We start from the raw sequence: 16,077 nt of genomic DNA, 5'->3' as shown, positions 1-16,077 counted from the left end.
AGGCATACACGTTGTTCTTTCATGCACTCATGCATTTTGGGAGTTTGGGATCATTTTTTCTGAACAAAAAACATGTCTTTAGAGTTGAATGTGTGAAGATCCAAGTGCAGGTCAAAACAACATTTCACAAAACACTAGAACATTTCAAAGATTACGGAAATGGTATACTTTTAGGGAGAACACTCCTTGTTTGTGATTGGACAGAGCTAGCCGGAGAAACACTGCTGTGATTGGTTGATTGATAGCGTTGTAGTGATTTTTGAAATGTCGTTTCAACTTGCACTTCAGGGCCACCATACAACGCTGATGTACCAGTGATAATTCCTTCTTCACAGGACACGGCTCCTGACCTGGGGGGACAGAGCCTTCTCTGTCGCTGCCCCCTCCCTCTGGAACTCACTCCCCAAAAACATCCGTAACTGCCCCGACCTCACCATGTTTAAATCCCAAATCAAATCTCATCTTTTCAGAACTGCTTTTAATCTGTAAATGAATGGCGTGTTTTAAATATATTAAGTGTGTTGTTTGGATTATGTTTCGATGAAGTAAAGTGTCTTTGATTTTTTAGAAAACAAAATGGATTATCATTATGATTATAATTGTCTTATAGCTAAAACACAGGTCTGAGTAAAGCTGGGACCTCTCTGCAGGGGGGCCGCACACGGCCGTACAGCTCCAGGTGAAGCTCCAGGATGCTGCAGAGTTTGGGGGTGGGGTCTCCCTGGGCCAGCCAGGTTCGGGTCATCAGACCTGGGAGCAGGGGCTGCAGAGCCAGCAACAGCTGATCCATCACCAGGCGGCAGGCCCGCCGCACTGCCCGGTCCAGAGCTGCCAGGGGGTTAGGGGGAGTCCGAGAGAACTGTCCTGTGGACCGGGACGACTGCTGCAGGCTTACTGTGGACTTCCTGTGGAGAACACAGAGGGTTTTTTAAAGATGGGGGATGGTTGAATTGTCCAAAAATCAGCTCCTATCGTCTTTTACTAGCTACTATTCCTTGACCTTTGCATGAAATGTCACAGGGTTAAGGAATAGTGGATGGGAGAATTCAAAAGGACTTAGGAAAATACGACCGGGCTTCAACAGAATCAGACTGCACGTATTTATGATGTTCCAGCGGACGTTATTAATGTGCGTCTGCTGTGGGGAACTACAGTTCTCTGTACAGGACTACTGAATGCATTGACGGTTCTTCATGGAATTACACCCCGGGCGAGATCCCCTCCGAGTTCAGAGGTGAACTGACAACCGCGGCCCCTCCCCTTTCCCCTTCTCACACAGCTTCTGTGCATGCAGTGTTGCCAACTCCTCAGTAATAAAAGTAGCTATTGGCTGTCCTAAAAGTCGCTAAATGACGTCATCGCCTAATTTGCATAATTTCCCCATTTGCATGTAGTTGTAATGGACACTGTACATAAATCAGTTTTTTCCTGCATTGTTAAATGTTAGAATATCAAATTTAATAAAAAGACTGTTATGTGGAGTGGAATTGCTAGCTCTACGTCCAACCCTCCTCCTTTATCCGGGCTTGGGACCGGCAAAGTGACCCAAAAGAGACACTGGCAGTTACTTAGGTTTTTTTTTTTTTGGGGGGGGGTGGTTGAGTTTGGTTTAGTTTCTAACCTTATGTTATCTTTGTTTTTCTGACCCCACTCCACACACACACACACACACGCTGTGCTGGCTCACAGAAAGAGTGGGTCCTCTTCATTTTGGTCAAGGCTTTCTATTTCAGCAACGGAGAGAGCTGACTTAAATGAGTAAGCAGCTGATGTGCCAAAAAGCTCCAAAACATCATCAGGCAGCTTGTGCTCATAGCAAGCGTCACCAGACAGCTTCAGACCATATCGGACATACAGGATGGAGTGAAGGGTCTGCAAGGACAACCGATTTCTTAGCTTGCTTTTTACCTAACTCATCTGGCTGAATAATCTGTCGACTTCAGCATTCGAGTGTGGCAAGGCCAACAGAGACACAGCAGCAATGGCAAGTTCCTGGATTGGGTTGATATCCGCTGCATTCCTGAACTTCAAAACCTCACTCCAGAAGCCCACTGTGTTTTTTGTTTCATTCCACTTGGTAAGATGGATGGCACGCCATTGCTGAACAATCTTGTCTATCTCTGCAGCAGAGTACCCAAGGAGCTTGAGTATTTTTTCAATTTCCTCCAGGCTCTTATTGTGCTTTAGAGTTCCCTCCACATTGAAAATTGACATGTACTGCAGCGCTTCCATGTTGTCCGGCAGTCTCACTCTCAACTCTTTAGTGAGGGTGATGGTGAATGCTATACACCGCTTTCGGACATTGTTCATCTCCTCAGGCGCAAGCTAGAGCTCAGCTGCCTTCGACTCGAAAAGGTAACCGAGGTACGGATTCGGACTGATGTATCAATTGGCTCTTTGAGGACATCAATATTGGCCAGTGGATTCAGTACCCTGCTACTCACAAGCTGTCAAGAACTTTCAGAGGATCTACCTGCTCTCCCTCAAAAGCCCTGATGGCCAACTGTACCTCGCCTAGCACTGACTTAAAAAAAGTCAGATACAGGATGTTTTGAGGATCACTGTACATGGAGTATAAAACCTCAGCCATGTAGCAGTGTTCACTTAACTTGATCCTAAATGAGGGGAAACCGCCGGTTCTATGGAGAGCCAACGTGTGGCACACACCTCAGTGATCTGTAGTGGTTTCTCCCCACAGTTGGTGGTCTCAAATATTGCTTTGTAAGCCTCTCTGCATTTTGGAGACACTGAAAACCATTTATAAGTCTCCCGTACCAAATACTCCACACTACAGGGGATGGTGTCATTGGACGCATGACTTACAGCAAGCTGCAGAGAGTGACACACACAGCGAATTAAAACCAGATCTTTGAGGCCATACTCCTCCTTCAGCACTATATGGACCCCATTATTAATCCCTGTCATAACAGAGGCATTGTCAGTCCCTATCCCCAGGAGTTTCTCTTTTTGAAGACAGCACTTCTCCAGGAAAGCAACAACAGCTCAGGCTATAGATCTGGCATCTCCTCCCTCCAACTCAATAAGCCCAAGAAATGTTGAGACAATTGTCTGTTTGGTGTCACTAAAGTACCTTATCATAACACCCAGGTACTTAGAGACATTAACATCTGTGGACTCATCAAGGAGGAGGCTGAAACGCTGGGTCACTGACATCTGTGGCCAGCTTTTTCAAAAAGTATGGTGCTAAAAAACGTTTAATCATCTCCGTGCACTTTGTCCTGTGCATTTTAAAATGAGTAGCAGCAGTGGAGTCTGAGAACGCAGCTTTACATGCTTCCCCAATGTGGTCACATGCCAGCATGGAGCAGTGTTCAGCCATAGCTATAGTGGAGCAGGTATGTGAAACAATCGTTCAAATAGTGATACGAGCACCGAACTTGGTACAAATACCCTTAGACATTACTCTTTTGAAAAAGAACTTGAAATTCAAGATGGCCACCGATTTTCGAAGATGGCCGCCATGCAGACTTGTAAATGGGGACATTTGACACATAATCTCACCACTTTGATCAATTTGGATGATCTTGGTGTCTAAAAGTATAGGGAATTTGAACTTTTCCTAACCCTCACACTTGCAGCTACATAGCCTTGTGCAGGTAAGACCATATTGGTAGCATTTGCACCTTCCATGGCATTCTGAATGGCATCCACACTTGGTCAGCTGTTGGCAACTCTCTGCAATGGGTGGAAGTGTTGTCCGGAAGACCTTCCATGTATCTCCACTCTTTATCCATCCCCAGTCAGCAGGACTCTCTGTCTCTGGTTGGCGCAGTATTGTCTGACTCCATATTCAGCCTGCTTGATAGGCAGCACGCTTGACATGCTGAAGTAGTGCTGCACGAGTTGGAGGAATGGCTTCATAAGGCCTCTATTTCCGAGCAAACATTTCCAGTCTGGCATCATCTACACATTCGACTGTACTGGACCTGTCATACATTTTCACCACAAACTTCTCGAGGACCTCCAGATCATCATCACTTACGGCTGGTGGGTACTGGCTTAGATTGGCAAAGACATCAGATGCCTTAAGACACACATCCCAGGTTTGCCATGCAGACTTTTTCCCTTTGCTGCAGATGCCTGAAACAACATCGCAACCAGTGAAGGCATGAAAGAAGAGTATTCCTTTGCTTTTTTCCAGTCCGATAGAGGTGTAAAGGTCATGTATAGGAAACCACTTCAGGTTGCATCCTTGGCCAAAGAACACCCACAACTGCAGCAAACCAATCCGTTGAAGGAGAGGTAGAACACTGATTGCTATGATGAAGACATCTGTGTCACTGGCCTTAACCATAGGGACCTTGCTCCCCTCCTCCACTGCATGCCTGGCATGTACGAAGATGCGTGTGTCTGCTTCCTCGTGACTACATGGTTCTATCCCATCCAAGCTGATCGTGTCATTGCAGGCAACATCTTCATCTTTGGTAATGATGACCAAGTTGGGTTGGGTGTAGACATGTGCAATCTTGTCAGCCAGGAACCTGAACAGCTCAGTTTTGTTATCACTGTCTCATAGGAAGTTCCGCCAGTTTGAGGGGATTTTGCCCTTGCTTGTTACTCTGCGTTTTACCCCACGTCCACGCTTTGACCTGGTTTCAGCCTTGAGACTTGATGACTGGTAGACATCAAACACGATGTCTTTTCTCTTGTACTTGGTGGAATATGCTTGTACTTTGGGGAGCACATCCAACATGGCATAGTCTTCAAAAGTCTTTGAGGTTCGTGGTGGCAGGGTGTTCACCAGAGCTGAACCATCAATGATGATTGCATCAGCCTTTGGTTCCACATAAGGTATTGTAACATGGTTCTCAAGAATGGCTGCAAGCTGGGACTTCTGACTGGAGTAAAGCTTCCCACCATCACTCAAGGCAGCAGGGAACTGCTGATTTTCATGACGAAAGAACTTGTGCAGGTCACATTCTCTGCTCTGGCATGAGATGAACAGCTTGGAGAAGAGCTGGCAGTCCTCCTTCAGCACTTTCTGCTTTGAAGCATCAGCAGAAGCTGGTTCCTGTCCGAAGAAGTGTACCCTGTTTTTCTTGATTGGGTCATAGCAGCTGGCCACTTCCTCATTTTGCAGGCCCTCCATGAACTGCTGGAAACAAGTTCTGCCCCTCTCATAATGTGTGCTGAGAAGTGCAGCTACACTGGGATGAGCGATATCCTTGGTGTCCAGTGACAACAGATCCCCACTCTCTTCCTAGAAAGGATTGCCAGGCTCCTTCAAAACTTGGGTCAGCTTCTTGACTTTCTCAAGGAAAACCCTTTGGGCTTGTGGTGTCTCATTGTGGTGGCTAGTCTGTTCTGTAGCCTCATTGGCTTCAGATGCTGCCTTGTACTGTGCAACCAGGTGGCAGACTTGAGGACCAGCTATCATCCATCTCTTCAGTGCTGAGGGATATTCAGTTATACCAGCTGCTCCCCCGTCAGCTTTGATAACAACATTTGACTGCTCATAAGCCTGGTCAATAGCTATTGCAGAGAACTCTCGCCTTGACTTGTGAACAACAAACTTTCCACTCGCAAACTCCTGGGCCAGCTGGGGATGTTTCTCTTTGAGGGTCACCATGTCTCGGAGATGGATGGGGAGCCAGCGTGCATAGTTAGTATTGTTGGCAAAGAAGTATGGGATGAGCTCAGTCAATGCTTGGTTGAAGTTGGCTTCCCTGAATGCTCGGATCAGTAGTAGGATTGCCAATTCCATGGACAGCACCAAACTCCAGAACTGAAACTGCGGACTTGGAAGCTTGCGACTATCACACCAAGCATCAAAGCATAGCACTTCCTCAGAGTTGTCAGCTGCTTCAGTGCAATAGTCATTGTAGGCTGCCTTCAACAGCAGGTAGAGACTGCATGCTGTTATCTGGTGGGCCTGGCGTGTCTTAGTGATGCTTGCTGCTGATAGGAAAGATTTTGTGGTCCCAGAGGAAGCCACCCCTGCCTCCACCAGGGCTCCTGTCCAACCACTCTCCTGTAGAAGTGTTCCAATTGACTTCAGTGCAGCCATCACAATGTGTAGGCCTCCAAACATTATGACAAACTTATCCTCACCATACTGTTCAGGCCAGTGCCACTGAATTTGCTTTGCCAATGCATAGATTGGCTGCTCGGCAGTCATGACAGGTATCTGACCTGGATTCAGGAAAGATACAGTCTCTTTGACTTTGTCCATGACATGTCTGATGCTAGCAACCGAGTGGGCTGGGTCTTGCAAGAGAGGTAGCAGTGATGTTATACTAACCTACGCTTCAGGGTTTCTCTTCTTGGAAGCATGGTGGGCTCGCCAGGTCATGTTCACTGCCCCATCTGTCTCTTCAGTTGCACTGACTTTTTCCAGCCACTCATACTCCATTGCCAGTTGTGGTCCTAACAGAGTGGTGACTGGATCTGTCTGCACAGGACTGCTATGTGGAGGAAAAGGCGTCTTCTTGGTGAAGAAAGCTGGGCGTATAATGGTGAAGGAGTCAGGCAGTTCTGGAACTGTCTTCACCTTCTCCTCTCCAAGTCTCATAGGTCCACGGTATTCACCCTGTTTGTCTTTGGTTGGATGTTGGAAAGCTGAGATGCTGGTGCCATGAAAAGAGGTGGTTGCAGTTGTTGCAGTTGGGTTGTGGTCAATGTTGTCCATGGCTGTTGTGGTGAACAACCCTCTCCTCAGGACTTGTGGGCAGACCACCCCATCCTCTCTGTACCGGTTGACCGTTGCATCTCCAAGCTGCACAGATATTTCCAGTACTCTGTCATATGAAATGCTAAGGCCTTGTTCATGAAGCATTGTCACCAGCATCCTCTTCCTAGTCTTGGCATATATTGACATTCGCATGTACTGTAGATGGGGAATGGTGTTTCCCGATCTTTGGAATGCCTGTGAGTCGATGCTCCTTCCTTGTGTCTTGTGTAGCAGTTATACTGCAGGAGCAGTAATTGTAAGGTCTGACTTGGAGGCACCAAATCTCAGTTGTGATTTGATGTCAGCCATGTGTTCAATCATGCCTACAAATTGAAGAAGGCTGGGTGGAATGGCATCCTCAATACATCCCTCATGGAAGGTTCCATCAAAGGAAAACTTGTGGTCCAGCATGTGTCTCCTCAAGATCTTGGCTGCTTTGGTAAGTGTCATAGCATCACTATAGTCAGAGACTTGTGACAGGGCAAAGCCTACATCGTTTTGGAAAGCCAGCAGGACATCTCTTCCCTTCTTGTGAGCTTCCAGCTCAGGTATTTCAGCCAACAGTGTGTCCTTCAGTCTGGTGGCGTTAACATACCCAGCTTTTCTAGACGCTGTTTGCACAGGTAGACCATATCTGCAAGTCTGAATATTGCAGTCTCCACTATGTAGGTTACTAGTTCTGAAAAGGCCAGTGGGTGGACATCCCACTGCTGGCTCTGCTCACTCTTTTCAATATTTCTCAGGTAGGCTCTCTCTCTGTTGTACAGGGATGTCAAACAGGCAGCATGATACTTGAGCTCCTGTGCTATGACATCTCCACCACTCAGTACGTTCAGGAGTCTTCCATCATTTAGAGTTTTAGCACAGTCATTGAGTCTTTTGTTAAGCTTCATGGTCGTGGCATGTCTCAGATCTGATGCTGGCTCTTTTTGTTCAGAAAGGAAGCACTCAGACTCCAGACCCTAACGGCTGGTTTTTCAAAGTTTGTTTTGCCCTTCTTCTAATTGAGCATTTTGAGGACCAGGCCTGTTCTTTCTTGCCCTGTCCAGTTTGGTGTTCTTGAAAAGATATCGGCAGCTCTGGTGGTAATGTGTATGTTCCTCCTCAGTGTCTCTTTTATTCCACCACCCTCATCCAGTCTGGTTGGATCCAGAATAATAGGCATCTCATTGAGAGCATGGAACAGGGGGATATTGGTCGCAATCATGGTGTAGCCATCTTGTTCAGATGCATAACCTTTAGGTGGGGATTTTAGATCCTCATTATCCTTGTCCTCTTGGCAAATACAACATTTTCCCCAGTCAGTTTTCCATTTAGATGATCCTGGAGCTGAACTTGCCATCTTGTTCGGTAATGAATGAATTAATGCAGTAAGGCTGAGTGTTTATCCTTTTACCTCCTTTACCACAGTATGACTATACACATTCAGGTATGGGTTACAACTAGCCTGACTACGTCATACTCACGATTCTATTCAGAAAGTGAGTCTGAAACTGATCCATAGAGCTTTGATTATGGGGCGTGTTTCAACTGAACCAGGAAAAAAAATGCCTCTTCGCTCAATTGGATAGACCTACAACCAATCAGAGCAACGTAGTATGTGACGTAGATTAAGCGACACACACTTGTTGTCAACGGAACTCAGCTACACGCACGCTGGATAGCTGGAAGAAGGAGGGTAGAAGATGACTGTGCAATGCAATGCAATGTTGAGATCCTGTAGAACAGACTCGATGGCAGAATCTGAACATCCTCGCTCTCCAGCGGCAGCCATGTTTGTTTCAAACGAATTCAACCCCAGCGCTCTTTAGTGACGTAGTCGATTACGTCCCTGTTGATCATCTGTCCATCATCGTATAAAGCCCGCCCTGGCAATCTGATTGGTTCGACTGTCGCAAGGTCGGAGATAATGTTTCCCCAACGGAGCAGAGCCAGACCGAACTTCCCGACCAAAAATGTTATGGGCGGGGCTAAGTTCGGCTGGCACCCAGGCTAGGTTACAACTAGGTTCAGACATAAATCCTACACCTAGCCCGATCGGTCACCCAGTGCCATTTAAGTCCCGTGCAATCTGTGTACACCTTCTGGGTGACTACATGCAAAGTCATGTTAAGCCCTGTCACCCTTGCCTCGGCTCTCCCACGCTGGCACACCCTGTCGATTCAGGTGCGGCTATCTACAGTAACTACATATAACTAATATCTAACTACTGTTGTGAGGCTTGAATTAGATAGCATTTGGGACACTAAACTATACTATTACCACTACTACTAGTTACAGTAAAGCTTGTTTAGCCGACACTGAACCCCATGCTGAGTTTCACTGCAGTGTGATGTCACCAGTGTGCCCTGGCTGTGCCTTGACATCCACTCTTTTCTGACTCTCTCTCCCCCCTCACTGGGGGTGCATCCAATTCAGTTTTCATTCCTGGGATATGTTCCACATCAATCAGCTGTGGGTGCTGTCTTCATGCACAATGTGTTAGAGTCTGAAATGCTTAATCACACACAAAGACCCTCACCTGGTTTAGCCCATGAGCCAACATAGTGGATTTTTTTTTTTAATCTAAGGCCAGAATAAGGCAAAAGTAAGCTTTTGAGAGGTTTAAGGGTCCCAGATTTGTATTCTACATGGTAAAAAATGTATATATTGATGTCAGAATCATCCATATTGGCCAGGTCTGTGCATATTTATTACTGCATATGGCGGCCATCTTGAATTTCAAGTGGCCCGAGTAATTTTGGAAAGAGTAATGTCTAAGGAGTATCTGTGCCAATTTTGGTGCTTGTATCACCATTTGAACGATTCCTCTGAAAATATGATGTTATCTGCTCCACTACTAATGCCGCGGTGGCTTCAGCCTTTTTTGTGGAGTCATTTTAAAAAATCATTAGTGGTAGCTAACTTTGGGTGGAACTGTTATAAGGCTTTACATTTTCAGTATGTTTTTTAGTTGCCATGAGTTTTCTTACATCGCAAAGTTTGGCCTAGAAATCAGCCTTACAATACATGCAGTATGCCCGTGTATCGTCTCCAATAAACGGCTTCAACCAGCCTTTGAATTCAATGTTTGATTCCCACTCCTTTCGATATTTGTGAGCATAAAGTTTAGACATGATGAGCTAGCTAGCTAGATGTTCTGTTTATGTCAGAGATGGAAACACACAGTGGACGAGGTCAGTAAGTGACTGAGGCTGTGTGAGTCAAATGCAGTTATTTATTTGAATGTGACAGTGCACAGTGAAGAAACATTTATATTTTCGTTCTACAGCAAATTAATCGCGCGAGAGGTGGCTTTGCGCACGCGGAGAGTATGAGTCGCTGTGACTGCAACTGGGACGGCGGCGCAAGGTTACTGTGAGACTGACCGCCTACTGGGACGGCGGAGGGGCTCACGGCAGCACCCGCTGCTCGTTGAGGAGAGTAACTGCAGAACGATACATGCTTTCACGTCAGATTCTCCAAAACACCAGAAAAGTCTCAAATAACACCAGCAAAAAGTCGCTAGATTTGTCACTTTCGGAAACATAAGTCGCCAAGAGGATTTGAAAAGTCGCCAGATTTCGCGCGAAAGCCGCCGAATTGGCAACACTGTGTGCACCGCATCTTCTCAGCAAGCAGGGGTGCCTGCAGATGCAGGGGGCGCCAATGTTGCCAATTCCCCACACATGCCCAAAACGCTACTGACTGAATGACTCTAGAGACTCTGCACCGTGCTCTGATGGTGCTGTTTATGCTTTATGAACGAGCACAACAGAGAACATATATTCTTCATTAGGTTGGAAGTTTACGGAAATAAAAAAGGGAAGTGAAACTGATGCCTCTGACAAACACTTTGAAATGTGGACTTCATTTGATCATTTCAGTAAAAAAGTAATGTTCATATTTCTCCTTTTGATTAATGCAGAGCTGAACGTTCAAAACAAAGCACTTTGGAAAGTTATGGCATAACATTTAAATTGCTTGATAAGAAGCGTAACTTTCATGAAAGGCATTTCTCGTCACGATCGGCTGTTTCCATGAACGGCCGAATGTTGTGTGACGGCAAAAGTTGCTGCCGAAGGCATTGTGGGACAGCATTTTCTCCTTTCCTTTGGTAAAGGAATGTCCAGTATTTCCTAAAGGAGGTTATAAAGGAAGTTTCAAGGCTCCTTTCCTATCATCTAAGAATCAAACAGCTCTTGTCATGGCTGCCACTGAGGTACTTCCGGGTCATTTCTCTCCGTTAGGAACCTTCCTAAAATAAATGACAATTTCACCGCAATCCCGGACTCGTTTTTTTATTTTCATTTCCTTTAGTTTTTCGAAGAAGCTGCCGCCTCCTTGTCATACCCCGAGAGGAGAGGTAACAATAAGCTCATTCCTCAATTAAATCATCACTTTGTAATATAAAAACAACATTATTGGGCCCATAATACTCACTCTGGATATCAATATTGACCACTGAGGCTCATACTGTGAGAATCCATCAGGAGTAAGGAACCATTATAATGATAAAGATACTGTTAACTTGTACTGTAAGCGATGATGTAAGAGTGTTTCTCTGGTTACACTACATGTTATATAGCAATACATGCATAAAATAAATGAACGGTGTAGTCCCTCCCCCACCCCTACTACTGTTATTCTTTCTCTTTTTTTATGCATTGCTGATTTTCTCGTTATGTGTGTCTAATAAGATCTTCTTGCCATTTCTTGTAATGTGTTGATTGGAATGGCGGGTCATTGGAGCTGTTGAACGTATTTAACAACCAACAGATAACTTATATGCACACCTGCAAAGGAATTTGTGCTGATTAAAAGAAAAGCTCTTTCTAATAAGTTTGTAAGTAATTTATTAGGTTGTGAACACTTTATAAATCATTGATAAGCTTATATAAGACAAGATATAAACAGAGCAACTGTGACCGGTTGCTTGCCAAATAGTGAGCCCACATTTATCTGTACTGCCAAGCCTTATATTGGCTACCTAGCTTACTCCGTCTTCTTCATCAGCCAGCATCCTTGGTATCTGTGGTTCACTGAGTTGATATTCCCCTCTTCAGATACCAAGGATGCTGGCTGATGAAGAAGACGAAGTAAGCTAGGTAGCCAATATAAGGCTTAGTCATCTTGCCAAATAGTGAGCCTGTGTTGATGTACGAAAACTATGTTAGAACTGGTTTATAAATGGTTCCTAATGATTAAAAAAGTGTTTACAACCTAATTAATACTCAATTATAAACCCTTTATGAATCCTTTATAAAGGAAGGCTTATTGCAAAGTGGTAAAGAGCAGTAGAAGGCTGCTCCCGCTCCTTCACAGTGCTTGTGATGATTGTGGCCATATGTTGTTCTGGGAGGATAACAGGCTAAATATGTCTGGAGCAGAAGTAGCCCCACCCAAATATAATCTCACTTGAGGATAATGCAGTTGCTGATGGAGGCCAGCAGATAGTGGAGGTAGAACTTGTTTTTGTCTTTGCTTGGATCCCTCCGATGCTCCTTCCCAAACTCCACCAGAGCTTCTCGAAACCTGATGGAGCAGAAGAGAAGGAAAGGCTGAATGTAACACATGCTTGATATATTGAATGAAAAATAGGCACGTAATATAAAACAGTTCACACCTGTTGAGGAGGTTCTCCATCTCATACAGGCCCATCTGTATTGTCTGATCTCTGAGAGACTTCCCGATCATCAGAGCCACCCGGGCGTTCTCCTCCAGCATCTAGCAGACACAAACACATCTGCATCACATCCCTGTTGGACAAACGAGTGGATACATGTACAGTGTGCACCAAATTGCTGTGTGTATTTCTTGCAGTGTTTCTGTGTACCTGTGTGATGATGGTGGGCAGGCTGGTGTGGTAGAAGCCTTCATGGTCTGTGTCCGGCTCCTGGTCCCTCTGCCAGTCCTGCAGCTCCACCTGCAGGGCTTTGTGCATCCACTCGGACACACTCTTCTGTAAGAACAACAGCAGGGTCACACACATTGGAAACTGTTAGGGAATTTTTGGCTTAGGCAGTTAAACTTTGACACAGTTCGTAATTTTCTCCTTCACTGTGTATTTTCCCATGGCATAGGCATAAGGGCCTAGAAGCCCATCTCTTCTGGAACGTAGGTCCCCTGGCGCACATTCTTTTCTATGAACGACAACTTTAGGTAGATTCAGGGTCCATATTTGTTTAGTCTCGCTGATGAGAAATGTTGATTATACAGTAGTTAAAACCTCAAGCAACAGAAGAGTTCTTCAGAATTGGTCGGGCAACCGCTGTGTCAACTCGTGGCTGCAGCAAATGTCTTGTCAATTCTCCGGCCGTTAACTTCAGAATAAACCTTCAGTGTTTGCCATCAAAGTTCCAGCTCTCCCCGCGTCTCTCTGACTTTCGTCTCCATTTCTTCAGAAGTTTCCATCACAGAAACTACCCAGATCTCAAGGTATTCTGTGCATCCCTTTCAAAAAGTTAACTGATGTCAATTTACAGAATGTGGTTGATGGATGTCCATGGATGTCTTTAAAGGTCCCCTATTATGGAAAATCCACCTTTTCATGTCTTTTATACATAAATATGAGTCCCCTCTGTGTTTAGAGATCCAAAAAGTTTCAGGATCAAAGACCCCCTCTCTTATTGTCCTGATCCATCTTTATTAAACCCTGTGTGAAAACGAGCTGATCGGATTCTGCCACTTTCGCCACTGTGATGTCACAATGTGTTTTGGGTTGTGTAACCATTAGCAAACCAAGGTAAAACCCGCCCACCTTATCACCTGAATCTCCTCCTAGAGCACCATTTTTTTTCAACCAATTGCTTCTCAGAGGGGCGTGGCCAGCAGCAGCAGCTCATTAGCATATAAAGCTACAGACACAGAATCATCCATTTAGGAACATAGCTGAAACAGAGGGGTTTATGGGATGCTACAATGATCCATTTGGTGTTTCAGCCAATCAGAACATTGTAGCATGCCACTGAAAAAGAGTATCATAGGGGAGCTTTAAAACTTGAAACCTGCGTACTGAAGCTCCCTAAGCTACAGGTTTAAAAGTGTTTACGGTGGACTCACTCGAACACTCTGCACGTATTTGTTCTGCAGCTGCTCCAGTCCCTCGGTGGAGATCAGGGGTCCCAGTTCCACCTTCTCCATCTCAGCCTCCAGCTCCGGGTGACCCATCATGTCTGGGCTGCCAAATCAAGACCGTCAGACTCTAAGCATTTCATGTTAAACCATATTCAACAGGTTCAATCGCATCTAAAATAAACATCTTGTTTTACCGTTTGAAAGGGGAATCAAAAATAGCCATTATGTCGCAATAATCAACTTTTTATTTGGGCAGCACAATGTGGTGGAGGTCTTCATGACACTTTAGAGCCAAACACTGGCATCTCACTGCTCATCGGTTACAAACACATATAGACAAAAGTATTGGGACACCTACAGTACATGAGCTTTTATGACCTCCCATTCCAAACTCTTACACATTAGTATGAAGTCCCCCCCCCCCTTTGCAGCTGCAACAGCTTCCACTCTTCTGGGAAAGCTTTCTACAAGATGTTGGAGTGTGTCTGTGGGAATGTTCGCCCATTCATCCAGAAGAGCACCTGTGAGGTCAGACCCTGATGTTGGATGAGAGGGCCTGGCTCTCTATGTTCAGTGGGGTTGAGGTCAGGGCTCAGTGTGGGCCAGTCCAGTTCTTCCACACCAAACTCATCCAGCCATGCCTTTATGGACCTTGCTTTGTGCACTGGGGCACAGTCATGCTGGAACAGAAGGGGGCCTTCCCCAAACTGTTTCCACAAAGTTGGAAGCATTGAATATTCCAGAATGACTCGGTAAGACGAAGCATTAACAATCCCCTTCACTGGAACTAAGGGGCAGAGGCCAACCCCACAAAAACATCCCATAGCAGTACCCCTCCTCCACCAGACTCTACAGTTGGCACAATGCAGTCAGGCAGGTAACGTTCTCCTGGCATTCTGCAAACCCAGACTCATCCATCAGACTGCCAGATAGAGAAGCGTGATTGGTCCCTGCTTTACACCCCTCCATCCCACGCTCGGCTGTGACTTAGTGCAACGGTGGCATCCTATTACAGGACCACGTTCAAGTTCAGTGAGCTCTTTAGAACGACCCATTCTTCACAAATATTTGTAAAGGCAGAGTGCTTGGCTAGGTTTTTGATTTGTAAACCTGTGGCAGTGGGACCGAATGAAACACCTGAATTCAATGATTAAGAAGTGTCCCAAAACTTTTGTCTATATAGTGTATGTGGTCAACACAGGAGCAGTTCAGATAAATGTTCCCTTCTAAAGAAGTCTGAACAGATGAAAAAAACAGAGCAAATATTCATGAGAAGTGAAAAAGTAAATAACTTATGTGACACAGATTTGGTATCCGTCTTTCTTTCTTTATGGTTTATCATTTTATAAGACCTTCAGGGGTTCGACTGGGGATCCCTGATTGAGACTAATGTAGCCCTGAACTATTGTGAAACTGGGATTTACAGTTCACAACCCATGAAAGTGATTAATAACATTATGTGGGTTCTTTCCTGCTTTATTAAATGGTAATTAGGGGAAATATGGATATATTTAGAGCTAAAAGAATATAATACAGAATATCAGACTGCTTGCCCCTCACCTGTTGTAGGTGTGGAGCACCCAGTTCAGCACGGCAAAGATTTCTCCACTCTCCAGGTCCCAGCTGCTAACCTAGGCCACAAGTATCACTTAAAAATAGTTGTATAAAATAATGATGAAGCTACAAACTCCAGCTGGTGATTGCCAAAGACAAATTAGCTGATAAAAAAATAAATAATAAGACGAACACTCAAGATCAAAATCTGGTTGGCAAGAGCGTAAGAGAGAAATATTTTAGCCAAGCTTCAAGAAAAATGTCTTTTGACCAATTGTATGCCCTGGAGCAGTGGTTCTCAACTGGTGGGTTGAGATATGCAAGGAAAAAAAAAAAAGTTGAGAAAGAAAAAAAATCACGGAAAAAGGTCAAACTTTTATTTTGAAGGCCGAAATGTCTAAAGCTGCATGTGCAGTGGCCGCTTGATTGGAAATCTCGGAGATCAAAAACGGTTTGGAAAGCTGCTGTCACGTAGTGATCATCTTCTCAACAAAACACAAGTATATACCTGATAGATTTCATAATGAAGAGATAATGTGAGCCCATTTTTAAACCAACAAGACGCTGAAAAACATATTCATGCATTCATATAGTAGGTTGGATTACTGCAACGCGCTTTACTGGTCTTCCAAAACAATCAATCGAAAAGCTCCAGCTTATCCAGAACTGTCTGGCTTTTAACCACAACCAGAGAGAGAGAGCACATTACTCCTGTTTTAGCTGCACTACATCGGCTGCCAGTGTCTTTTAGAATGATTTGAAAATGATTTTACTGG

General features: G+C 45.0%; 1 protein-coding gene across 1 annotated transcript in view; it reads right to left on the bottom strand.

Moving 5' to 3' along the window:
• The window catches only part of exoc3l1 (exocyst complex component 3-like 1), a 30,678-nt gene that overhangs the window by 3,932 nt on the left and 10,669 nt on the right, over window positions 1-16,077 (bottom strand). The window contains exons 7-12 of the mRNA XM_063876222.1: window positions 15,308-15,378; window positions 13,733-13,850; window positions 12,507-12,632; window positions 12,297-12,397; window positions 12,089-12,205; window positions 641-905 (exon numbers count right to left, since the gene is read on the bottom strand). Coding sequence (XP_063732292.1) covers window positions 641-905; window positions 12,089-12,205; window positions 12,297-12,397; window positions 12,507-12,632; window positions 13,733-13,850; window positions 15,308-15,378 — 798 coding nt within the window. The remainder of the gene's footprint in view (window positions 1-640; window positions 906-12,088; window positions 12,206-12,296; window positions 12,398-12,506; window positions 12,633-13,732; window positions 13,851-15,307; window positions 15,379-16,077) is intronic.

This window comes from Eleginops maclovinus, chromosome 2, assembly GCF_036324505.1.
Source record: "Eleginops maclovinus isolate JMC-PN-2008 ecotype Puerto Natales chromosome 2, JC_Emac_rtc_rv5, whole genome shotgun sequence".
Lineage (NCBI taxonomy): Eukaryota > Metazoa > Chordata > Actinopteri > Perciformes > Eleginopidae > Eleginops > Eleginops maclovinus.
The sequence above is the reverse complement of the archived record's forward strand: the minus strand, read 5'-3'. Positions and strand labels throughout refer to the sequence as shown.